Source organism: Coffea arabica, chromosome 11e (genome assembly GCF_036785885.1).
Source record: "Coffea arabica cultivar ET-39 chromosome 11e, Coffea Arabica ET-39 HiFi, whole genome shotgun sequence".
In the NCBI taxonomy this organism is placed as follows: domain Eukaryota; kingdom Viridiplantae; phylum Streptophyta; class Magnoliopsida; order Gentianales; family Rubiaceae; genus Coffea; species Coffea arabica.
The window spans coordinates 60,712,802-60,738,970 of record NC_092331.1 but is presented as its reverse complement, the minus strand read 5'-3'; the positions used below and the strand labels follow the sequence as shown (position 1 = coordinate 60,738,970).

General features: G+C 37.6%; 3 protein-coding genes across 5 annotated transcripts; all 3 read right to left on the bottom strand.

Moving 5' to 3' along the window:
* Positions 1-774: 774 nt before the first annotated feature.
* On the bottom strand, positions 775-6,637 carry LOC140021038 (protein NSP-INTERACTING KINASE 3-like). 3 transcript variants are annotated; one of them, XM_072071749.1, is made up of 11 exons: positions 5,441-6,637; positions 4,875-5,007; positions 4,721-4,792; positions 4,391-4,534; positions 4,209-4,280; positions 4,027-4,086; positions 3,848-3,945; positions 3,583-3,729; positions 2,769-3,110; positions 1,992-2,383; positions 775-1,361 (listed from the first exon to the last, which is right to left on the bottom strand). In XM_072071749.1, exons 2-11 carry the CDS (start codon positions 4,994-4,996, stop codon positions 1,044-1,046), a joined length of 1,767 nt encoding a protein of 588 aa, XP_071927850.1. In that variant the 5' UTR covers positions 4,997-5,007; positions 5,441-6,637; the 3' UTR covers positions 775-1,043. The 3 variants fall into 3 exon arrangements, with proteins under 3 accessions (XP_071927850.1, XP_071927848.1, XP_071927849.1); XM_072071747.1 differs by having other exon boundaries at positions 5,309-6,633; XM_072071748.1 differs by having other exon boundaries at positions 3,589-3,729; positions 5,309-6,629.
* Positions 6,638-16,071: 9,434 nt separating this feature from the next.
* Positions 16,072-17,395, bottom strand: LOC140020936 (F-box/kelch-repeat protein At1g23390-like). The gene has a single exon (XM_072071596.1). The coding sequence runs from the start codon at positions 17,258-17,260 to the stop codon at positions 16,118-16,120; it is 1,143 nt and encodes a 380-aa protein (XP_071927697.1). The 5' UTR covers positions 17,261-17,395; the 3' UTR covers positions 16,072-16,117.
* A 4,520-nt stretch (positions 17,396-21,915) lies between these two features.
* LOC140021708 (ATP-citrate synthase alpha chain protein 1-like) lies at positions 21,916-25,649 on the bottom strand. The gene is made up of 12 exons (XM_072073012.1): positions 25,580-25,649; positions 24,527-24,740; positions 24,212-24,373; positions 24,017-24,097; positions 23,742-23,793; positions 23,533-23,647; positions 23,342-23,423; positions 23,002-23,100; positions 22,810-22,911; positions 22,571-22,687; positions 22,370-22,486; positions 21,916-22,254 (listed from the first exon to the last, which is right to left on the bottom strand). The coding sequence occupies exons 1-12, from the start codon at positions 25,639-25,641 to the stop codon at positions 22,183-22,185; spliced, it is 1,275 nt and encodes a 424-aa protein (XP_071929113.1). The 5' UTR covers positions 25,642-25,649; the 3' UTR covers positions 21,916-22,182.
* Between the last annotated feature and the right edge of the window lie 520 nt (positions 25,650-26,169).

The following is a 26,169-nucleotide window of genomic DNA, read 5'->3' as shown; positions in this document are numbered from 1 at the left end:
TGTCATTTGGCGCCAAATCAGACGATAGGGAGCGTGGCAGTTAGTGTGCTAAAAGCCTGGGCAACTTAGGATTGATGCATATAGCACGTGCTCTTGTTCCTCGGCAGGACAGGCACCGTTCTGCCGGCAGCTGTGATCGTGACACGTAGCCTATACGCCACGCGCTGCAGCCACCTTTGAGCGCCCACTGGATGATACTGTGCTCTGTCTTTTAGGGCATCCTTGTCCAAAATAACCCCTCAGTTTTCCCAAAATCTCACTTTAGTCCTTCACAATTTTTTTTTTTTTTCTTTTTCGAGGGATACCCTGAATCTCAAATAGGAGGGCTTGAAGCATAATGGTGTGGACGTATTTAAATCGCCCCCTGTTGATCTTTCTTTAATTTTTTCCAAAAAAAAAAAAATGAAAATGACAATACCACTACTTTGTTTGGACAGAGTATTATTTGAAATATTATTTAGAATAATTATTGTAGCACTTTTCGTGATATAATGTATGTGAGATAAAAAGATAATTAAAAATATAAAAAGATAGATTGAAAAATATGTTTACGATGCAAGCGAAATATTATTTAAAATAATTATACTATCTAACATATAAACACTAAAAAGAAATTTGAGAGAGAATGGCGATCATCTAGACTTTTTTTAGCAAGTCGGCTAACTCGACCATAATCCTTAGCTTCCTAATCCCAGGTGAAACTGGAACAGTGACAACTAATTTCTATTCATTTAAGGACTTCAATTAGTGGTGCTTTGTGCCATTTGTTGCCTGTTATATGAATCAGATTTCATTCTCAACTCTTCAATTCCAAGACTAATTACAAAAGGCAGGAAAATCTCTTCAACTTCAAATGCTCTACAACCCCAACTCATTGCTCATATTCTGGACACTACTTAATGATTATACAAGGCTTTCCTTTCTTTTTACAGATGAATATACGCATTCAACAGCTATCAACACCTATCATATATTTTAGCATTTCACTCCCAACTTACAGAGAGAAAGAACGTGTAAATGGAGGGTAGAATGAGAAACAAATGTCATCTGGGACCAGAAAGCTCCATTGCTTCGACCACGAGTGAGGATTCTTCTATATAGTCTGAATACCTTTGTGGTATATGTTCAAACGTTCGGAATCTTGGAGTTTCAATTGTTTGTGATGCCTCCCACTTTTCAGCTAAGCCATCACCTTCCAACATCCTCAACACTTCAGACATTTTCGGCCTGTTGGAAGGATTAAATACAGTACACAAAAGCGCAACTTGCACCATTTCTTCCAACTCGACATTGTCATAGTCATTTTTCAAATCTTTGTCCACCATTAACTCCAGCTTTGCATCTTGATGGAGTTTCTTAACCTGAAATGCAACGGTGGGATATCAGACATCAGAAGTAGTTATCGCCTGAAGAAACTACAAGTAACCAAAAGAAACAGGTGAAGGACTCCAACTGAAAGACAGCATGGTGCTGCACAAACAATCTACTTGTCCATTGTTTCAATTTAATAATGCCTTTGCTAGGGAACAAAATCTATGGGAACGAAGAACTCAAAAGCCTGTGTCGATGGAACAAGTATCATCTGTTTAGTGGTACACAGTGGCGGAGCTAGGAATTAACTTTGGAGGGGGCGAGTCTATAGCAATGAAAGTAAAATATATTTACAAAAAAAATAATGTGAACATGTATATCACAAGATTAGAAACTTGGGGGGGCAAAGTGAATTTTTTGATCAATTTTTGGGGGGGGGGGCAAAACATAATAATAAAAAATTTTTTACTTAGAAATTTTTTTTTAAACAATTGGAGGGGGGGCGGTTGCCCCCCCTGGCCCCCCCCTTCCCTCCGCCCCTGGTGGTACATCTGCAAGACGCATCATATCTTTACTTAAACACACAGTGATCACATTGATGTGCACTCACTTAACCTGAGTTGAGGACATTTAGAAAAGCAGTTTGTGCAATGCAAGCTTGGAAGAGAAAGAAAGACTACCCAGTCAAGCATTATGCCTTTCTGCTTGGCTCCCCGCCCAAAATCCAATGCCTTCTGGCCTGTTATTAACTCAAGAAGTAAGATCCCAAAACCAAAAACATCAGTCTTTTCTGATGACTGGCCAGTAGACAGATACTCAGGAGCAATATGACCAACAGTGCCACGGACAGCAGTTGTTACATGAGATTCCCGGTGATCCAAGAGCTTTGCCAACCCAAAATCTCCAACAACCGCCTCAAAGTCTTCATCCAACAGAATATTTGCAGCCTTGACGTCTCGATGAATAATTTTGGGGTCACACTGCTCATGCAAATACACCAGCCCTCTTGCTGTACCTAAAGCAATCTTTTTCCGCCTCGACCAGTCTAGAACAGGCCTACCATGGACATGATCTGCCAAGATGAGGATGCAGTATCAGTATAATGCCCGGAAAAGCCAAATACTTGGCAAAGTATATCATTCAAAGGACCAATCATTTGATAATCTGGGCATTTTCCAATTACAGGAGCTAATGAACCATACGATATTAATCCAGTTGAATTGAGTAAAGACCATTGTAATAACAGCTTTCCTTTTAGATATTTCTGGGGATGTAACTAGCTCATTTACTGGTACATCATGTCAATCTTCTGTTATATATGGTAGTTGAAGTGCTTAGGATGGCATAACGTCAGAAATGAAAGCCATCAAGTAAAATCCATTAGTTATATCGCTGGAAAATTTGTGAACGGCCTTTACAGTACAACCACCGTAGTTAAAGCAAAAGATTCAGCTAACCTTTTAATCTAGATGCTACACTCCCATTGGGCATGTATGGATAAACAAGAAGCCGTTCATTTTCAGTTGAACAGAAACCCGAAAGACGGAGAAGATTCCGGTGGACTGCCAAACTGATTGTCTCAACTTCTGTCTGAAATTGTATTTCACCACCAAGAGCATTGTAGTCCTTTAATCTTTTGACAGCAACCACACTGCTATCATTTAACCGGCCTTTGTAGACAATCCCAAATCCTCCCCGGCCCAATATATTCTTCGAGGAAAAATGGTCTGTAGCAGCCCGAAGTTCCTTGAATGTATACCTTCTCAGGTGACCTAAACAAACCTCTGGATCATATTGATCTGCCATGGTAATTAACAGGTCAAACTCAGAATGCAGATTGGCGACAACAAGTTCACAAGGATAAGGAATTTTCCTAGGGAGCTGAATTAAAACAACAAAGAGGAATGCTATGCTAAATTATTTACTTCCTAATGGTGTACTTTTTACTGTGAGTGATCACTGTGGTTGGATGCATAAATTCGCCTGAGTGCCCTAATGCTTTAATAAACTAATCCACACCCAGTACTTAGAGTCTAGAAAGATGCTAAATACATCAATTCTTTCTGAAAGATATTAATAATTAATCAGGAAACATACACTTCCTTGAAATGTAAAATTTATGATGCGCATGAGTTGCAGCATAGGGTACCAAACACCAAAAATGAAAAACAAAACATATGAATCTGGTATATCCATGCGTTATGAAGGTGTGCAATACACGATGTGTCAGAACATACAAAGAACTTGAGCTTGGTCTAAGGTTAAACTAACCATTACCATTAACGTCAAAGAAAATCTGCTGATTATGGCGATATCGCCGCCAAACAAGCAGTCCAATGACTATGATGACTAAAAATGCAGCACCAAAACTCACGCCAAAAGCAATGGCCATATGGTGGCTTTTTGATCCAGATCGACCTAGAAAGAAAAATGAAAATTTAGAGCGTTGCAAAATGATCTCTCCTTTCCTTCATGCTTCAATGGGGAACAGGAGGCAGAGGAGGATTTTAAGAATTAGTAGGGACATAATTCAGACCTGTAACACTATTTGGAGGAAAGGACAATGGTTCAGGATAGACAACAGAACAGTTGTATTCAGAGCTCTGCCCACAGATCAAAGGATTTCCAACAATTCTGAGCACCAGAAACAAATGGTTAGACGACTGACCACGTACGCTAAAATAACAAATAAAGGCTTGACAAAAATCAACTCACCTGAAGGTTCTTGCTGATTGATTAGGCAAAGAACCACTTAGATTATTGAAAGAAAGGTCCCTGCAACCAATTTCAGTTATATAGTTAAAACATTTCGGGAACAAGTGGAAAATGAGGATTAGCTTCCTCCACAACAAAAAGTAAGATGGAAATGAAAAAATAGCAAAAGGTATATGACATACAGAAGAGTGAGGCCTTCAAGTTTAGAGAGAGTCTCAGGAATTGGTCCAGAAAGGCTATTGTTGTTTAGTCGCCTGATTTGCTCAATGATGCAGCAGAAACAGAGTCAGCAAATAACTCCGCCTAAAACTTGAGCTGTAAAGACTCAGAAATTGAACTTCTATAAACAGTGTCTTAAACTCACAAGTAATTCAAATTCTTCAAGTCGCCCAAAGAGCTCGGTATGTCGCCATCAAAATTGTTGTTGGATAGATCAAGTGTTTGAAGCTTGACTAGCTTCCCAACTGCACTAGGGATAGGACCATAAATTGCATTGTTCTGCAGCAACCTATATAAGTATGCAAAACCATCAGTTTCTGCAAACGTAGCGCTACTTATTCTTTGGTCAGCAAGCATCTAAACCAAGAGTTTAAAATCTTCAGATACCACACTTTTTAGCCAAAAATAAGCTTCCAATTGTCAAGATATAGTGCCAATTACAACGAAGTACAACGAAACCAAGATAATAACTTACACGGATTCCAGGTTAGAGAGATTTCCTATTGCAGATGACAAAGTCCCAAACAAGCTCTGACTGGGCAATCCTCTGGTAATGAAAAAAGTACCATCAATAGTGGGCTCACATCTGGGTTGGCAATAAGGTGAGAAGACTCCCAAAACATACTTACAGGGCAGATACAGAGCCATCAGGAGAGCAGGTAACCCTCGTCCAACTACAAGGATCCACAGCATTCGTATCCCAATTTTCCAATACATTATATGGGTCTTTCAGGTCATTCTTTATAGCCATCAAAGCAACAACTGAAAATATTGAAGAAATATAATAATTCTTTCTTCCTTTCAGAACCAAGTGAAGAGGGAAAGGGGGTAGGAGGCAGAGTAAAGCACTTTAAAGATTGTGATTTTGAAGCAACAAATGGAAGATTCTTATTAGGGGCTTGAAAAGATAAACAAATTGCACTTCAATTTACTACCAGGTGGAGACATAGTAAAGGCAAAACACATATGACCATAAGCATGGCAAAAGATTTTTTTTTTTTTTGGGTGATTACAATTCTAACAGGAAAAACAAATTCATGATAATTATGTAACTGAAACTAACCTTCATAGTTTATGCCAGTAGGAGAAAGAGAGGCAGAAGAACTATGCACTAAAATGAACACCAGCAATACCACTTTCCCCAAAACAGACCACTTCATTTCCATATTCAAAAAATTAACTTCAACTACTTTACCTTCTCTGCAAAACTATTACTTGCTTAAAGAAACCACCACAGCCCACCAGAACAGAGCCACCCATTTTCATGCGTATCCGTTCATTCAATCATTCATTGCCTCACTCAACATTGCCTCTAATATAAAAAACCTCCACCAGAAAACAGTCAGCAGAGCCAGTGCCCAATTATAAAGCACACCCACTGTTCACCATAAAAAGAACTGCCCCCTTTTGGCTTAACCTCAGAAAGAACCTCGGGAATGCTCTTTCAAGAATTCACAACAGACTTCAGAAACTCGTGATTCTACTGACGAAAATAGCAGTCATGCACAATTATATTGCTAAATGAGCACCATTTAAACTTGGAAAACCAGCAGGGAGAAAAAACACAGAGAGAATTTTCTAGAGAAACAAACAGGGACTAAGCCTGAAATTCCTAAAGCCTTGAGATCTGGGAATGTTGGGGTGCGATTTTCATGTTTTGGTAACTGATCCCCACAAATTCCATGTGGGCTAATGCTGGTTTTTACTGGAGTCCTACTTAGCTTCCTCCTCTCAACTCCCTTCCCCCTCTGGTTCTTCCTTCACCACAATCATTATCCTCAAACTATATATTACATCAGAATCTCAATCTATTATTTTAATTTTGCCATGGTTGGATGTTTTATACAGAAAGATACAAACAACCCAAAAAGGCCAAAACAAAAGGCCAAAAGCCTAGACTTTCACAGTTCACACATATAGATGTGGACACTGTAACATTTTAAAAAAAAAAAAAAACATTTTGAAAGGGCCTAAATTTTTTTTGGTAAAGAAAAAAATAAAGTTTTATTGGGAAGCAAAATATTTTTTTCGCTTTTTAATCAGTGATTGGACTGAAAGGATGTGTAGGATTGATCAGAAAGAACAATGGGATGTCTTAAAAGCAAGCTAGCCCGCAAAAGCAAGCAAAATTTTTGCAGGTAAGTATTTGGCAGGTCACGTGCTTGGCTTGTCTGCGTCTTTGTTGGCTTTTGGATTTCTTTATTGGTTTTGAAATATTAGAAAATTATTTTGTTCTGTAAAAGTTTCTGCAGTCATGGTCCCACCGTGCCACTAGTCTATGAACCAGAGTGTGGAAATTATATCAGGCACGGTAGATACTTTCATCAAATAGAATTCAAAAACTGAAAAAGAGAAAAGAAGGTTGGCAATTGTGGTGATGATCTTAATGGCACAGTTAAATGTGAATGAATATAACCAAAACAAGCCAAGAATATCATATTATAGATGAATTATCTGCTCAAAAATGTGGATGTTAGTCATTTATATTGAGTTCTTTTCTAGTTTAATTATTTCATTTTCTCTAACAAACTAAAATTTTGCATATTTAAGAAAAAGACAAATTTTCACTCGATGGACACAAGCTGTGTTAACTATTTTGATTCTGGGGAGGATTAGATTATATGGTAAAGTGAGAGGAATTATATAAATATGAGATATGCAAATTTCACACCAAGGAACATGTATGTGATGTAATGATAAGCCGTGAAAAAAAAATTGAGGTATTCAAAATGTTTTAGAATACAAAACCAGAAATGCAAAATATGTAGGGAGTGTTTGGATACAAAACTTATCCCAAATAATATTTCGCTTGCATCATAAACACATTTTTCAACCCACCTTTTTATATTCTCAACCACCTTTTTTATCTCACATACATCATATCACAAAAAGTGCTACAGTAATTATTCCAAATAATATTTCAAATAATACCCTATCCTTCTCAAAGGAGAAAGGTCAAGAGGGGCATCCATATTTAGGGCCTGTTTGGAAGCTCAGTTTTTTCACAAGTTTGTATGCTACTAGTTTTTTAATAACTTTTGTTACAAAAATTCTAAAAAACTTATCAAAGTTTTTAACCTACACACTTCAAAATATCCAAAACACACAGAAAAAAATTTCCTTTCCCTTTTTCTTCTTCTTCCTCCCCCATCCCAACCCACCACCACCTCCGTCGTCGACCACCATCTCCGGCGCCGATCACCTCTTCCAGTGCCGGTCTTCCTTTTTTTTTCCTTTCTCCCTCTCCCTTTAGATTTCAGAGTCAAATTCAATACCTCCAGTAAGCTCCTTCGTGAAATCTGGCAACTGAATCACCGGCTGAAGCTGATCATCCGCCCATCTTGATTTCCATTTCCTCCCACCAGTCCCTGTCCCCGTCCCATCACCTCCTCCCGTCCCAACCCCACTCCTATCGCTGCTGGCCTCGCTCGGAGGAGGATCCCACCTGCTCCTGCTCCTGCGTCTTTGCCTGCTGGTAGTCTCCTCTTCACCTCACGACTGGTCCTTGTTGGTGCCGCTATGTGTGTTGGTCAAACTATTCTCAGAAAGCAACAGTCTTAGGATCTTGAGTTTCGGAGTACTTTCACTATTCTCTCCGGTTAAAACCTTTTCCTTTATCGGCTCATCTGCAACGAAATTCTCGAGTCCACTATTCTGCTCGAAATTGGAGAGGAGGAGCAGGGGGGTTTTTCTGAAAAATAAGTAGGACGGTTTTCTGAAAGTTACTAAAAAGTTGCAATCTGGTGTCCCCCAATCCGGCGGCCATTAGATGACAGGCCTGAAGGTGCAAAATGAAAATTAAAAAAAAAATCTGCTGCAGACTACTTGATGGCAGTTTCTGGAGAGAAACAGGGAAGTGAAGGGGGAAGCGGGAAGGAAGGAAAGAAAAAAGAAAGAAAATAAAAAGGAAAAAAAGTTTTTCATCTTACAAAGTTTTTCTACAACTTCTACGGTGATCTACAGTAAAATTTTAGACAAATTTCTAAAAAACTCAAGTTCCAAACGGGGCCTTAATATTTTAAGAAGAACAATAATTGCATGTGCTTGTATTTTTTTTTCTTTAGCAATAATAAATAAATGAATGTTACTTAAGTATAGTGGCAATTTCTATGGTTGCTTTATTCTAACGAGTTCAATCAGACACTGTTTGGTTTTTGGTGAGATGCACTTTGATTTTTATATATTACTACTAACTGCTTATTGTTGGTTAGTTTGGCCAAATCATATGCAAACTACACTAGTTACTTTGACACTTCGTCAACAAGTTAACACCCCACCATCCACGCTCTAAAGAGAAATCTATGAACTAATGTAATTGATTTTCTGCATTTATTGAGTTCTAGGCTGAAATTAGCTTCTTCTCCATGCTCTCCCAAGAAAAGAGCAACAAATATACATTGAGAAATGAAGAAAAACATTGTCATCCCCCTTTTTGTTGCAATTTTATAACTAAGCAATTCACTTGGGAATGAGCATATCAATACGGAGGTTTTCCTTTAATCCTTCTCCTCGAAAAGTTTCAGTTATGTTTATGAGGCTGATGATAGGAGTGAAATTTGTCATGTAAATTTGATTAAGTAACAAAAAAATTTTTTTTGACCATAATTAGTCTAAGTGCAATAAACTATTTATTCTAGGACGGAACATATCAATTCAATCAACCGATACGGCTGCAGGAGTAATTCAATTAAAAGGCTTCCAGAAACTTTCATCTAATACTTGTTTATTGGGGGTTTTAGGTGGAAGGCCAGAGTAATCGGTTTCCACCAGACTAATCGGTCCACCTAATACAAGCAACACAAAAGCGTAAATAGGAGCAATGACTCATTTGAGATATTTTTATTATAGCAGTTTTTGTGATGTGATGTATGTGAGATAAAAAGATAATTGAAAAGATAAAAAAGTGTATTGAAAATTGTAATAGTGATGTCAGCAAATATATTTGGCCAAATATCAGCTGTCCAAACACACCAATGTTACTGAAAGAGAAAGGAAAAACAAAACATGCTAAGACTTACGTTTGAATTGTCATTTTTTTCAAAAGAATTTTTACCTTTCTACGAACAAATTTTCTAAATACTTTTTTATCTTGTATATATATATCAAATTATTATAATACATTTGTTTTACACAAAAATTATAAAAAGTAGTAATCCAAACAATTTGACAATAGTACCAGGCTTAAGCCTATTGGCGACGGGCGGGAAGTTGGCGTAGCAGATTATTTTATTGGTTAGGCTACCAACATTTAATTATTAAGATATATATATATATATATATAGGCTAAACAAAAAGGATTATTTACAAGTCCAACGTAACTAAGAACAACTCTCGCTGGTTATATTCTTTGTTGGATTCCGTGAGACATGTAAAAAGTGAGAGGGAGAGACAGAGAGAGATTGAGAATCTGTCAAAATGCTCCCACAGGTCACAGGTACACATGCCCGCCCACATGCCCCCTCCTCCTCTCTGGATCTAAATTCTAAATTGTGTCCTCATCATCTCGTACACGTCCCAAACTTCTTTTTGACAACTCGAACCTGCCCTTTTAATTGTGACCAGTGGCCCTTTTAAAGTGTGGTGTGTTTGGATTGCAAGACTTTCAAATAAAAATATTAAATTTTATTTTGTTTGCATTATCATATATATAATTTTTTAATTATTTTTTTATCTCATACACATCATATCATAAAAAATTCAACAGTAATTATTTCAAATAACCTCCTATCCAAACAAACCCAGTACTAGTGGTAATTTAACTTCAAGGATTATTATGGTCAGGCATGATTACAATACAATCCCTCTTGACATTGGCCCGGCCCTCTCCTCTCGCATGAATAAAATTCTGTATGAATAGTTGAAAAACAAACATTCAATGGTAGGTATTAGGTACGACATTACACTTTTTTGATTATTTGGAAAATGGGGCCTGTTTAACTTCTGCATAATAAAGATACTCTATGAAAGAGGCATAAAACTTCAACCTTTTAGTTTATATGCTTCAACATTTTAGCCCAAAAACATTCAACTGCCACTGTGGCTTTAGTTGACCTAACGGGAGTCTATTTACATTGATATTAATTATTTCTCTCCCGACCGCAGCCTAATTGATTGCCAACAAAAAAAAAAGAAGAAAAATGTATACAAGTAATCAATTTATTGATTGACCTTAGCTATCTGGGGTTTGTTCAATGTCTGGATGGATATTCAAGAGAAATGATGCTTATTTCAGCCAGACAAGACATGTAAGGAGAACCAGAAGAAGAAGACGAATATGGGGTGGAGGAAAGGGTAGATAGAACGAAGCTTAAGCAACAACAAGTCTGTTGATTTATATATATATAGGAGTGAGTAATTGGTTTAATTAGTTGTTTTGTCTGCAGTGGATGATGCGAGTTGTATATATATATATATATATTTAAAATAATGGAGGATGCCTTAATGAGCACAATCGTCGAACCCCAAGGCCAAGGCCCAGGGTATTTTTGTCGCTTTGGGAAAGCTGAATATTCTCTAGTTTTTATATGGTTGCTGGTATCCGAATAAGCCTGGATTATTATACTAATACAATACATAATCACACACTAGTCTTTCCCATAAAGTTTTACTGAAGTGGAATTCCAATTCCTCTCCCCGAGATTCAACTCTCTCTCCATTTCAGTTTTCAAGGGTATTTTTTTCTTTTTTTGGGAAGAGAGGGGGGAAAGGGGGGGTTGTTGAAGAGCATGAAAGAACCATAATTTCAACTGAACCCGGTAATCTTGTGAAAATGAAACATGTTCCTCCAAACAAACCCTTTGAAATAACTATTTAAAAGGTTTGTTTGGATAGAGTATTATTTGGAATAATTATTGTAATACTTTTTATGATGCGATGTATGCGAGATAAAAAAGTAGTTAGAAATATAAAAAGTTAGGTTAAAAAATATGTTTACTATACAAACGAAATATTATATGTGATAATTTGCTATCCAAACACTCATAGTACTCTCTCTCTCTTCTTTTGTCTTTTTTTCCAAGATACAAAGATGCTTGAACTTAACGATCACCTCCTAACCATTGAGCTTAGCTCAATAGCCATCAAGGTGGAACTTAGGTGTGGATTCAAATCCCATATGCAACGAAAAAAATTTAAATGTGGTGTCAAAACATCTCTTTAATATAGTAACATCTGTGCACCTCCTATTTTTTCTCTCTTCCGCAAATAAAGTTAATTCTAAGACCAAGCTATACTCATTGCTTTAGGGTCTTTGTGTTAATATTTCGTTTAGCATGACAGTACTATAATTGGAAAATGCCCCTCAAACTCGTAGCAGGAGTTAGAAGGACACATAAGATGCATGATTAATTTTGGGATGGAGTAAACACATATTCATAGGAATTTAATTGCTGAAAAACTTTATGTAATCGTTATTAGTAGTATTTTTTTTTGGGCTAACGACAACAACAACGTGCACTAGTCCTACATACAGTAGGGGGGGGGGGACTTGTTTCTACACTGTGGGAGGACTTGTAAGGCGTGAACCCCCACATCACATCAGTTTAGCGTACTATTATCACATTCTCTGAATTTTTTTAAAAGAAAAAAGCACAATACTTTTTTTTTTGTATTACACTGAGCGCTGTTATGCAATTATTAATCGATAACGTCCAAATGTATTAACAAAAATTTTACTTACGTATATCGTGGATCAGATTCCCATTCTGGATAAAAACGATCATTTCATTTCAATTTGCATGGAACAAATCATTCATATCTCTGAGAAGAGATTTTCTTCGTATCTGACGTACAGGCTTGCATCAACCAACCAAAAAAAAAAAAAAAAATACCACCAGAGAGTCATGAAAACAGGAAATTATGGGCCCAGCGGAAAGGTAGTGGCTGTCAAGGGAAGAAGATTTTTTTCAAAAAAGATTTATGCGCTACTACTGGGGACGTGTCGAGGTGCTGATTGGACTAAAGTATTCAAACATTGGATAGATCGTATGATTAGATGACAGCTTTTAGGAAAAGTTTACCTAATCCGAATTGAATTGCTATATTTTTTTTAAAAAAAAAGTTTTTTTCTTTTAAGAAAAATGCATTATAACAATAATATAGTAGTACTTAATATATGTGAGTTTAGTTAATATATGCATTTGTAGGAAATTCATTTGTTTGTCATGACCAAAATACCAAGATTGGATCCTATCTCCAAATAAGCTTTTAACCGGCCGAAACGAAAATAGTAATTGTTTCCCCACATTTCTATTTGTATAATTTCTAATCATGAAATGCGCCTTTTTTTTTTGGGTTCTTGTATACTAGAACACTACTATTTGACAACACCTCAGAGGAAACCAATAAGAGAGGAGATGGGAGAAGCTGATTTGGTTTTGGGATGTGATGTAATTTGATTCCTTGTAGGGTCAATGAGATTGAGACGGGGAAAGGTAGTTGGGCTGGTGGACCCTTTTTAACCTCATACGATCAATAGTAGGATGTTTGTTTGAATGTCATGTTTCAAAGCAACTCTGCCTGCGTTCGATGCTGCTTACTTGCTATTGTATGTATGTATATATGGTCCAAATAATTTTTGATGGTTTTCGCTGCAAAAGATGTTTTAAGACTTGTTCAAACAAATTTCCTTCCTTTTTATTGGGAAGAAAGAACAGAAGAAAAGAAAAGAAGGTTTTTACTCGATATTGGCTAATGTTATCGATGATGCGAGTGTGCCGGAGAAATTTGATTTTTTTTTTAATTGAGGGTTTCCAATATTGGTGGGTTTGAGATCATTTTTTTTTATTCATCGTCATTTTATCTATAGTATCCTACTACAATTTTCTAATCTAAGGAAAGATTCAACTAGGTCTAGAAGGCAGAATGAGATCATATTTTGCTGATGCCACTCTTTCACTTCCTCTTTGTCAACGGTCAACACTTGCTCCGGGCATCCAAGTTTCTTTATGGGTCCTACTGGCGTCATGAAATAACCAGCATGCTTTTGGCCGTGGCTTCACCTCTAACAGACAGACTCCTGCTGATTTTCACTTGGAATAGAAAAGAAAAATCAGCAGCGTGGGGGATATCGAAAGTGAGAATATATTCAACTTTTGGTAGATATTCATTGCGTGATGTGATAAGTTTGAAGAAAGGTGAAGGGTAGGGGTTAACTTAACAGGTCTCTTCTTTTTTCTTTTTTTTTTTTCGGTACAAAGGAGGGCGTTATAATTTAAGCTAGCCCGTTAACAGGTCTCTTCTTGTGTCCTCCCTCCATCCACGGATCTTCCGCAAAAAAAAAAAAAAAAAAAAATAATAATAATGAGGAGGAAGAGGAGGAGGATGTGAAAGAAACTATAAGTAGAACTTTTTGTGAAATTGGGCCGAGATAAAAGAAGATTAACTTCAATGCAGACGCATGGCCTGCATGCAAAGGCAAGACCGCTTTGCAAGTGTCTCTTAGCATCAAGTTTTGGGAAGACTGGCATAAAGAGAAATGGACTGGTAACAATTGGGCCTAAATCGTTGCAGTTTTTTTTCGTCGACATATTGGTGACAAAACATTTAGGATAAGACTAGACCAGAGTGACATCTCTAAAACCACACAGCGTTATTGGGCTGGAATTGTCATGGAAAATCTCTTGTGACACCATAAATGATACTTATCACCAGTTCACCACCCCGCCCCCGCCCCCGCCCCCGCCCCCGCCCCATAAATGATCCCTACTCCGATTTTAACTTTTCATTTGATACATTGGAATGGCAGGAAAGCAAAGGCTTCATCCATTCCATTCCATTTCAGTGTTTGATATGAGTTATTTAAGTGAAAAAAAAAAACCTTTCTTCCGATAATCCACTCATTTCAACTTTTTTCTGAAATCTCAAGAAAATAGCAATTAATTGATTTAGTTTGCAATGGGTGTTGGGTAGGTGACCCAAATTAGGGGTGCGTTCGAATCGAGTCGAGCTCGAGGTAAAATAACTAAGTTCGAGATCGAGGTCGAGCTCGTTGAACTTTTGGAATTTGACCTCGAGCTCGAACTCGATGTCAATTTACGTTACTCGAGTTCGAACACGAGTTCAAGTTTAATTAAATATAATCAATTCAAATTAATCTCAATCGAGTCTATTCGAGCTCAATCAAGCCTAATCAATCTCACGTAATAAAAATTAATATTTTACATATAATTTTAAATAAAGGATATTATTGACATTTCACAATAATAAAACTTAAAATTTATATTATAAAAAATTCGATTAAACTCGCGAGCCTTCGAGTGCCAAATATTGAAGCTCGAGCTCGACTCGCTGCTTCTATCAAGCAGCTCGAACTCGGTCAAAACGAGCTCGAGCCAAGCTGCTCACCGAGTAGCTTAAGAGCTCGAGTCAAGTTACTCGGTCCAGCATCGACCCTAATCCAAATTAAGCATTTAATTTGCCTCGAGTGGAAAAATCAAACATTACCATGCTTATCTAGCACATGTACAATGTATTGGTATCTGGTTTATGTCCGTGCTTCCATCATTTAAAGTTAACCCCCCAAAAAAAGAAAGTTTCAAATATGGTCATCCGTAATTGTGCCAGTTACCCCATGCCATTTATCATTTCAACTTTTGCACACATATCATAAATCTAACAGTGATAGTGTATATACTGTCAGTGTATATAAGATTTCCTCTTACTAAAAGGATTAATCTTTTCTATACTGACAATATATATACTGTAAGAATTGGATGAATGATAACTATGCAAAATTTGAATTTGAAATTCAACTTTTACACACATGTCATGAATTCAACGGTGATAGTATTTACACGGTCAATATATATAAGATTTACTCTAACTAAATAACTTTAAGAATAGCATATAAAAACACAAGAGTAAATTTGTATTCATTAAAAGATGTGTCCCACAATCAAATCCCATTCATTAATGCTAAAATCAAACTTCCACGGGACATCAATTGCATGGACCAACCGTTCTAGCCAGACCAATGCATTGCTACTAGGGATGGCAACGGTCTACGGGGCGGGGGACCCCTCCCCCGCCCCCCGCCCCGTTGCCTATTAGTTCCCCCCGTCCCCCGCCCCGTCCCCCGTTTCCTGCTCCCCCGCCTTGCCCCGCTTCCTCCGTGGGGGCACCTGCGGGGTTAATAAAATTTTATTATAATTAAATTTTAATAAATAATCAAGTACTAAAATATCAACACATCACCAAATTATTATTCATTGTAATTTTACAATTGAAACTCATAAAAACAATCAAACAGAAGTTATTTGAATACAATCCAATATGATGAAATAAATATAACTAAAATAGTCAAGTTTTCACTTTTAGTACAAATGCAATCACTAATTCTTTATTGTGTTTGTGCTTTTTTTTGAGAAAAAAATGTTATTCTATTAAGTGTAATTAGAAATTTAGTATAAATGTATTAGTAAATTTAGTATAACTAATTAATAAATTCTATTAGTAGACATGCATAATTATTCATATAATTGATAATATCAATTATATTACATAAAATAATATACATTATATAATACATCTAACTAATAATATCATTATTATAAGTTTATAACTAATTAACTTACATATTATATATATATATATATATATATTTTTTTTTTTTTGTTTTGCGGGTGGCGGGGCGGGGGATGGGGCGGGAGTATACTCCCCCACCCCCGCCCCGTTTCTAAGCGGGGGGAAATAATTTCCCTCCGCCCCCGTCCCGAGAGCCTGGGCACCCGCTCCCATTGCCATCCCTAATTGCTACCTCCACTCCAGTGAGGACTGAGCACCGAGGACCGAGGGCTGGGCTGCTGCATCACAAACGATACATCTATCTCTCTGTTAACGCCACCCGCCAACCAAATTATTGCCTCACTCAAAGTCAAACGTTAACTACCTCGAACCTCCGGTTCTCCGCCCCCAGAGCTCGTTCCAACTCCTCCACCTTAACATCTGCACACGTAAAAACCACCCTCTCCATTCCGCAAACACCACCAGACACGGCGTTGTGCACGCTTCCCCAATTGCATCCGCCGCCCTTGATAAGCTCACACGCTACCACCTCCTCCACCTTCTCCGGGTTGTATATATACACAAAACTCCCAGCTAAACAAATATTTATCGAAGAAATTCCAAAAGTTTCACTTTCAAGCTTCTCCACAAACAGACGAGGCATCTCTCCTGTTTCCATGCATCGATCGAAAGACCCGGAATCAGAATCGCAACCCACCTCCCATACCTTCACTTTCTCGACATTTTCGACGTCTCCGATCAAACCCACGAGAATCAAACGTTCCTTAACGCACCCGATGACCGAGTAAAAACAACGTTGATCTGGACGGATATCGAATTGTTTGGACCAGTCGTTGGAATCTAAGTCAAACCAGTACGTCGCACCAGAATGTTTTTCCATGACAAAGAGTTTTTCTGGCGTGGCAGCCACGGAAAGCCATGTTGAAGCTGCGGAGTCCTTCAACCTCGCGGGCATGGAATCGCAGGTGCGCCAGCTCCGGTTCTTGATGCTGTATATTTCGACGGCGAGAGGGTCGTCTTCGAAGTCGCACGTGCCACCGGCGACGACAATTGAGTCACCAACTTCGGCGACGATTGGGTCCCCGCGCCACAGCAGTGGAGCATCCACGTGGTGCCACCTAAGATTCAACTTGTCGAAGGAGAAGGAGAGCTTTGAAGGGGACAACATATAGAGGAAATTGGAGTTGGACGATCGAAGGGCAGTGGCGTGTTTGATGGAGGCGGGCTGAGACATCTTAATCCACACGCGCGAACAAGGGTCGTAAGCACGGGTGGTGGTGGCATAGGGGTGGCGAGTGGCTTGGGAGTGGATAATCAGCCAAGGTTTGGGCGGATTGCGGCTGAGGAGGGAGGAGTGAACAGCTTGGTTCCATGACTTTGACACGTGCAATGTCGGGATCAAGTCGATAAGTGGCACGCGTGATAGTATTTCCTCTAGCATGTCTCCATAAATTGGATCCTCCTCTTCTAACATTATTATTGGCATTGCCATTTTTTCACATGCAAGCTAGGCTAGCTTTGTTGTGTTATGGCAAGAAAATGATAGGTGGTATGCTATATTATTTACAATGCATGATGCTCAAGGCTGGGCACCATTTATAGGTGGAAGATTGCGGATTTTTTTCTTTTTTGGTCGCTTACTGAATGTGGTCTACAACATTTTTTCTTCTTGTCATATATGCACATTGAATATGGGACCCTACTGCCGTTGGCGGATTGCTTCAAATGTTTGCGGCCATTTGATTCCAAGACAAAGAAAGCTAGACTTCCATCTGTACGATTCTCGTCTACAGCATTCCAAACATTTTCGGATGGGACATTCCCAAAATTTTTAATGTGGACTACAGCTTTTTTAGTTGGATGCATGTTGCCCTACTGTGGTTGTGGGTAGGTATCAAATGTTTATGGTCATTTCTTAGTCCAAGAAGAAAATTGGACTTTGATACGATATAAACCTTGCCTGAGATCACACTAAATTTTTCATGAAATAATATGTAAAATTGTGTTAGTTGATCAGTTAATCTCCAATCATGTGCAGTGGAGTACACGATCTGCGGTAGGAAAGGCATATGATAGTCTCAAACTTTTTTGGCTAGCCCTGGTGGATCATACTTTGCTATGATGATCATGATTGAAATTATCCAAATTTTTAATTAAAAGAAAAGAGGATGGTTTGTTTTAAACTAAAGCTCCCTTTCCTCACTTTGGATGCTTACGGAGCCCCTTATTAAGTCTCACTTTTCAATTCTAACACGTATAATAACTCACATGAGGTCATTTAGATCAATCAATTCCTAGAACAGAACTTATTACACGTATTATGATTTGAAGAGTGAGATTTGGCAAGAGAGCTCCATAGAAGATCCAAAGTGTACTAATCGCCGGGAGGGGGGGGGTGTGGTGGTGGTTGGTTTTTGTAGTTTGTAGTGGCTTTTTCCTGCCCTTTGATGGAAGCAGTAAATTTGCTTTGCCTTGTGCTTCTTCTTTGCATTTTCCGCCCATAGCTTTGACAAATGACAGGCGCACTAGAAGGCCTCAAATTTTGCATACCTTGCAGAACAATTGCATCATGTTGAAGGCGCTTAATATTGTATCTTCAGGCGATTTTCGGAATAAGTTATGTAAATGTATGGTTTAGAGTTTAGACCAACTTTTTTTTTTTTTTTTTTTGTATATTTTTATGGTGTAAGCATGAAAGTTAGACCCAAAACCTCTCATCTACACTCCCTTCTGCCTCCTTCCTCTTCTTTTCTTTTTTTAACTTAGAATGTGTTATGATTTATGAACACGTATCAAAAGATTCAAGAAAATCAAGTCAGTTTACTGCTAATATCGGTAGTTATAACTACCCAAAAAAAATTGACTTTATGTCTTTATTGTTAGTTAAACTCAGTACGAATTCTTCAACAAATCAATAATAGTGTCCAATATATAATTTAGGGTCAAATAACAAATGTTCGATTTTATCCCTCTAATTTGCTAGCTGAACGCAAATGAGACGAAGTCACCAATTTAATCCACCTTCGATTATATCTGCCTCTCACAAAATTCTTTGCCATTGCACAGCGTCTGAAACGATGCAAAAGTTTTGGAATGTTAAATTGATCCAAGTATCTACTAAGAACATACAGAAACTCAGGGATCGCATGCTTGGGGTGGGCTGAAGAGAAAATGCAAAGCCATTTCAGCTTCTGCAAATTCAAGCCATCGAGCTTGAACGCCGACTTCCAGTACCATTTCTGTTGAAGCCATCAAGGCATTGACCTCTCTCGATAAAATATTAGCAAAAGGGGCGGTTTGTCTTTTAGCAATTTGTTTTTGATCCTATTTCACCATATTCTTCTTCCTTTTTTTAAAAATTTTTTTTCCCCCTTTTAAAATGTTGTGAATCCTTCGAAAGAAATTTTCAGCGTAGCGCATTCTAGTTTCCAAGGCCAAAGAGGATATTCAATCCAGGATTTTTCTGTAGTTCTCCTTATACTATAAGTTTTGTAACTGTTTGAGATACTTGAAAGAAGGATTCTTTTCTAATTAGAGTCTCAATGTTGTTAATCTCGTAATTAAGGCACATGTATCACAGGATAAATACGTTAATCTCAACTTTTGCAAATCAGCAAAACAATTTGCTCCAATTGTTGTTTGAACACCCAAAAATTCCACCATTTCCAAAAGCTGGAAAAGAAAACGTCCATAGCCAAAACTTTCTGAAGCATACTAGCTTTTCTTTTTTCTTTCTTTTTTTTTCCTCTTTTATCTCTTCTCGTGAAGATAAGATTTCAGTCACTAGCTATCCGCTGAGTGGAGCCGGATGATAGGATTAATCAGCAAATCTCATTCTTGACAGGATTAATCAACTTAAATGGCAAACAACAAAGCAATTAATGCACTCTTGTGCGAGCAGATAGAAGGAAAACTTGGCTGGTTATTGTTGTTGGCTATATCTACGTCTCATCTACCTTTATTAGATGCACCTACACCTTGTGCATCTGGTACACTCGGGTGATTTAACTCCTATTCAATGAAATATCTTAAAGTTGTGGGGTATACATGTGATTATTCAGTTGTGTAGTTGAAGACTTTGAGGTCGAAATGAGCAGGCGAGGCCAAGAGGAAAACCTCAAAAACTTGATAAAAATAGACCAAGGCAAATAATGATACAGTTTGCCATGATTAGCTATTCTGGCTGGAAGAAAATTACATAAATTATCCGAACATATCTCTTTGTAGCAAGGACGATCACAGACTTCTACTGAAAATTTTACTCATCTGGGTTCTTTTCCTCCCGTATGTTTGATACTGGGAAGAGAGAGTTTGTTTCTTTCCTAAAGTACTTTTGGACGTAGGCAGAGATATCAAAATTCGTTATTGAAGCAAATTATAATGCATAGGTTCTATTTGGATTCTCCACTTTTTAAAAAAAATAAAATTTTCATATACAATACTGCAGTAATATACAAACAAAAATAATTTCAAAAACACCACATCCATACGATATATTAAAAACAACTTCAAATATACAAAAAAAAAATAAAATCTACACCACTTTCTTCTTCCATCTATCATCACTCCCATCACCCACCACCATCCCTTCCTCCCTTTCCCTCCCTCTTTCTCTTCCCTCTCTTTTTTTTCTCTTTCCTCTCCCTCCCTCTTTCTCCTTCCCTCCTCCCTTCGCCTTCCCCGCCGCACCTCACCTCTCCCTTTTGTCCTCAATCTAATCGAGGCCAGATCGAGGAAAGGAGAGGAAGAGAGAGGAGAGGCGGGGTGTAGCGAGAAATGGGAGGGGAAGGGAAGAGAAGGAGGAAAGAAAGGAAGAGTGAAAAGGAAGGAGAAGGAAGAGCAAGGGAGGAGGAGACAGAAAGAAGATGGTGGTGGTGATGGATAATGGTAATGGGTGTTAGTGTTAATTTTTAAAAAATATCTTAAAAATTTTTAAACTTTAAAAATATCTTAAAATATATTCCAAAAACACCACTAAAAACGTTTACAGTAAAAGTTTTTTATATACATTGTTACAGTGAAATATTTCAAAAATATCTCAAAAAATAGCTAATCCAAACAAAACCAATTAACCAAACATCTCAATTAGCCAATACGAGTTAGGCAAGAAATGCTTTACTACTATTCAAGGAAAAAAATTCCCACTCCCCTTTCTATTTCTTAAATTCCATTTCTCTCAACTTAAAAAATAAAAAAAATGAAAAAAATACTTTATTTCTATGTATATTGACGCCTTTACGGCTCGTTTTGTTAAAGGCAACATCACACTCGCTCAATGTCAGAGTCAGATAAGATTGTAAGGTTATGTCATTTCAAGAAAAGATTGTCCAGTTATTCTAAAAGAAAAATAATAGTAACTATGAAGTAAAACTTGACTGCGACTCTACTCTACCCTAACATACTATGGCCTGTTTGGCAAGTAAGTTTTTTATATATTTATTTAAAATTTTACTGTAATTTGCTGTAGAAGTTTTTAAAAAATTTTTAAAGTGTGTAAATTTTTGAATATTTTGAAGTGTATAGTTTAAAAACTTTAAGAAGTTTTTTTAGATTACTGTAGTTAAAATTTTTAAAAAACTTGTAACAGACAAATTTAGCAAAAAACTCAGGTGCCAAACAGGCCTATTTTAGATACGAACTGAGGCCTATTTAACGGACCTCTGACCTGAAGATAATATACTCTCATGCGCCCCAATTGAGATGTTTGGCTAATTGGCCTCCTGTGTAGGCCCAAAAAGCGGAAGCTCTCCAGCTGACAATTCACATTTGAAATTGTTTGAACCATTTTCACATGTGAGTGACAGAGTGGTGAGACCAATTCTTGCGTTTTAGACGAGCATTAGAAAGTCGTACCAAGTCATCTTCATTTTACGTTGATGCTATTGTTTTTAAGATGTGGGCTTCCAGATGTTGGGCCTCCAAGAGCATGGCTATTGCGCTTTGAAATGGGTAGAGCTTCTCCGGAGTTCATCCGATTGAAAGAGAGAAGTGAAATCCAAAGTAATATTACTCTTCCCAAGGCCGGAAGATTTGGAAGCTTGGTTCAAGCTCCAATTTCCTTTCCATTTCCGTTTGAATTTGGAAAAAGTTTTTCTTGACAATTGCCTTTCCATTTCATTCGTGAAGATTCAGGATTTAGACAAGGCCTAGGCTCAACACTCAAGTGGCTATTTTCCAAGCCAGAACCCTGAAAAAGCACAACTGCAAACCCTTCTTTTTCTAGTCTGCCCCCTTTTTAAGTAACTAATTTCATCTCTATTGACCACAACAAATGGCCATTCATAACAAAAATGAGAATCCAATTTAATCCGATTCGTGTTCCATACATAAACCATTACAACAATTGCACTAGAAAAGATTGGAAATAAAGGAAGAAGAACTAGATCGAACTGATAAATGATTAGAGTTGACTATCTATGCCGCAGCACTGATGCACTCAATTGCCTGTTTGCATATGCCAGTCATGGTAGCTTCAGGTCCATAAACCTGCACCAAGAAATGAGAGTCAAATCAAATTACAGCATACTGTTAGGTTCTGTGGTGGTACGAACTTGTGTATTGTTCTTTTATGAATGCTTCAGTCTCATATCTGTATTTATACCTCAATTGGGATGCCAATTTCCTCTGCTAGAGCCCTCATCCTTGCAAGACCCCTCTGGTAATTTGGACCGCCCCTTCTCACATAAAGTTGCATTCTTGCAGCTTTGAGCTTTGATTCCTGTTATATGGATGCTTGAATTAGCATCATTCTGCTGATAGGATCAGAAAGATGTTACAAAAACTACGGAAAAGATTTCCAAACCTTCTCCTTCAGAGCTCGAATGATGCCATTAAATGTAGCAGCAACATCTGTGAAGTTTGCAATTCCACCACCTATTAAAAGGGCTCTCTTACGGCCATCAGGATTTGCAGTTGCACACTGTAAAACAAGTGATAATTAAACGATTGCAACATAGGGAACATAGTAATTGGATCTATTAAAAAAGAATGAATTATAACTAATGGATAATGTCCAGCTTGAAGCAACCACATTATGCTTACATCAATTACAACTCTAGCATACTGCAAAACCTCTTCCTCGTTAGGAGCACCGCTATATTCTGCATAGTTACCAAGCTCAGAAGCATAGCCAAGATCTCCAACCTAGTCAATGAAGACATGAGGATTCAGATAACCATCAAGAATAAGAAGGAAAAAAAAACTAGTGTTAGAAGTAGCAAGGATGAGAAACACACGGGTATCGGCATAAATGACACTGGCACCGCCTCCAGCTACCATGGTCCAAATTCGTCCCATTGGATTCAAGACTGTGAACTTCAAAGATGCACTTGTCTGCAAGAAACCAGAATTTAATTGCTTGATGAACTAATGAAGAAAGCTTACACGTATATACCAAGTTTTAGCTGAATAAACACCAGCAAGTGCATTTCACCAGTACAAATGATTGAGAGACTCAATTGGACTCATTGATTGCATTTGAATGGTATTTGAAGCGTCTACAACTACCAGAACATTCCTACTCAACTAGTCAATTTGGCTAGATTTTCAAATCATTAGTGCAAAAAACACATACCTTTTCATCTAGCCCATGAATAAAACTTTCCGTAGCACTCATTACTCTTCCAAATGGCATTGGGAATTCAATATTTCCCCACCTGCAAGTGAAAATCACATTAGCACATTACAGAAATGCTCAAATTGTATCAAGCAATTGTATTAACATGAATTAAAATAGGGATGCTCAGTTAAAGAGGATTTGAGTACTTCTTGAAGTTCTTAAAGGCAGCAGTATCATCGAGCTCTCCTCTCATATCCAATGGATAAGGCTTTCCATCAACCAATGTGAAAGGATTCATCTCTAGGAATGTGAAGTCCAGATCTATAACATGGAACATTTGACAAATCAAATTAGGCATCAAATCATCATGGGTACATGAAAAGTACAATTGTTTTCTGAACTATCTAAAGCGCACCTATAAACAGTGAGTAAATCACTTTGATGAACTCCTCAATGACACTTTTAATCTGCCACATATAAGGAAATTGCATGTTCACAACTTTCAAATCTAAAACAATCACCCATAATGCTTACAGAAGAGAAGAGAATGTGATATTGTTCTAAAGCTAGAGTACACTAATAAAACATCTGCAACACCATACAGCTTTTACTTTGCAAAATCCATACATACAAAGAGGGGTTTGAATTAACAATCCACCAATAAGGACCCAATGATGTCAAAGGGATTACCTCCAATGGAAGGGTGGCAACAAGTGGCGCACATGTCTCTGATGTGAAGGCTACCCCTGTTGGCACAAAGATGGTCTTAACCTGGATATGTGAAATCATGCATCAATACTGTGCTATAAATTTCAAGATAAGGGTATAAAGACCAAAGATCTTGCACCACTTATACAGCTCACAACATAAGCACACTTCACATACCTTATCCCAGTTTTCTTCAATTTCAATTCCTCCACATTCTGAGAAGCTTAAGCTGCAACCTAGCCTCTCGGAAAGAATATTAAGGTAGAACTCCTCATTATGTGGAACAAATGGCTCAACAATGAATGTTGTGATAGGTCCTATGCAACCACCCATCTCAACCTGTTAATTTAATATTAAGTATACAAAAGTTAAACATACAAAATTCAGGTAAAAATTGAAGTGATAGGCGAGTAGAGGTAACTGTTATGTGACAGTAAAGGACAATAAGTGGCCAAAAGAAACAATATACATGTAAAGGACTATCTAAATTACCTCTTTGCCAAGGCGCTCTTTCACAAAAGCAGCAACTCCAGCCAGATCTAGGTTCAGAGCAACTAGCCCACTTTTACCTCGCTTTCCAAACAACATATCTGGTTTCACAACCAGTTTTGTTGAGGACAGCCAAGGTTCCTTTTCAATTAGCTCATTGAAATCGGTTGACTCGGTAACCTGAATCATAAAGGAAATATAGTGCTTTGATTTGGATCTTCATATAACTCGATCATCGGCACTATAACCAACCTCACAAATTTTAGAACACATCAGATGTTATGCATAGAAGCATGTCTACCCCCCAAAGCAAACATATAATTGCATCAAAGCTCTAAAAACTTATAGGAAAGTTGTCATTCCTGAAGTCTCTAAGTCCCTAATTTCCCCAAGCACCTCTATGAACTCCAAAAGAGGGTAAGAAGAGATTGTCAACATAACCATCTGCTAGGTGGAAACATTCATTTTTTTCCACCAAAAAATGAAAAAAAGAAACAGGGAAAAATGATGCTTTGATTTGAGCAGATTCATGATTCTTTTTTCATAGTGGACTCAGCTTGAGATAGTTTGGTTTCATAAGGAAGGCAGGCTTAATTGAAAATTTGATGTATTCCAAGTTATTACTCTTGCTTACCAACTAATCAACAAACTAACAATTTAAGCAATTTATCTAATTATGCAATTAAACACATATACATGTATAAATGGGTATGGTGACGAATATGAACACAAACATGATACTAGGCTCAATATTCCCTCAGCATCTGTCCAATTAGATTGCTTTGAACGCAAATTCCAAAATGCAGCACTAATTTAAATCTTTGGAAGATAAAACTGAATGAAGCTACTAAAGTTTAGACCGTGTATCCGTATAAGCCAGATGCCCCACTTGGTTTGCTACTTTTCTATCCTTGAAAAAAAATTGAAAGCTTCTCCAAGACAAGTATCATAAATATCATATCTTTATTCTATTACAATAATAATGAAAGTGAGCAAATCATTACGCTTTTTGTTTTTTAAGATGGCAACCAACAGCTTCCCAGAAAACAATAGAGCCTCTTGAAGTGCTCCTTCAACAATCTCTTGGAATCATACTCTCTGATCTTCTTGCGTGCCATTTCTTCTCAACCTATCCTCCACCAAAAAAGGGAGAAAAAAAAGACCATTCATCCGTTAAATTCTGCAGCCTAGATCCAAAAATACCCAAACCCAGATCACAATGCAAAATTTTCAGACCAGATACGAAAAAAAGAACAGATCTGCCGTCGAAAAGCACCACAAGTATAATCCTGAACACATTTCAATAAATCCCAATTCAAATAAAGTTTGAATCTTTACCGTTGAAAGAGAACCCAAGAAAGTTTCAGCAAATTTTGGTGCTCAGAGAGAGTTGAAACTACTGATATCTTGGAAGAATGATGGTTCTATTTATAGATGAATGGTTACAGGTAGGTGGGATTTTTTTTTTGGGAGTAATTGATTTTTAATTGGAAAAAATGGAAAGTGCAGCTTTATATTTTCGCGGGAAGTAAGTGAACACAGGCAAGTATGAAAGGCAGGCAGCTACCTCTGCCTGCCTACCGAATCAGGTGGTCCACGGACTGGTTGTTAGGCATTAATGAGTACAATTAATAGTCTATTGGTAG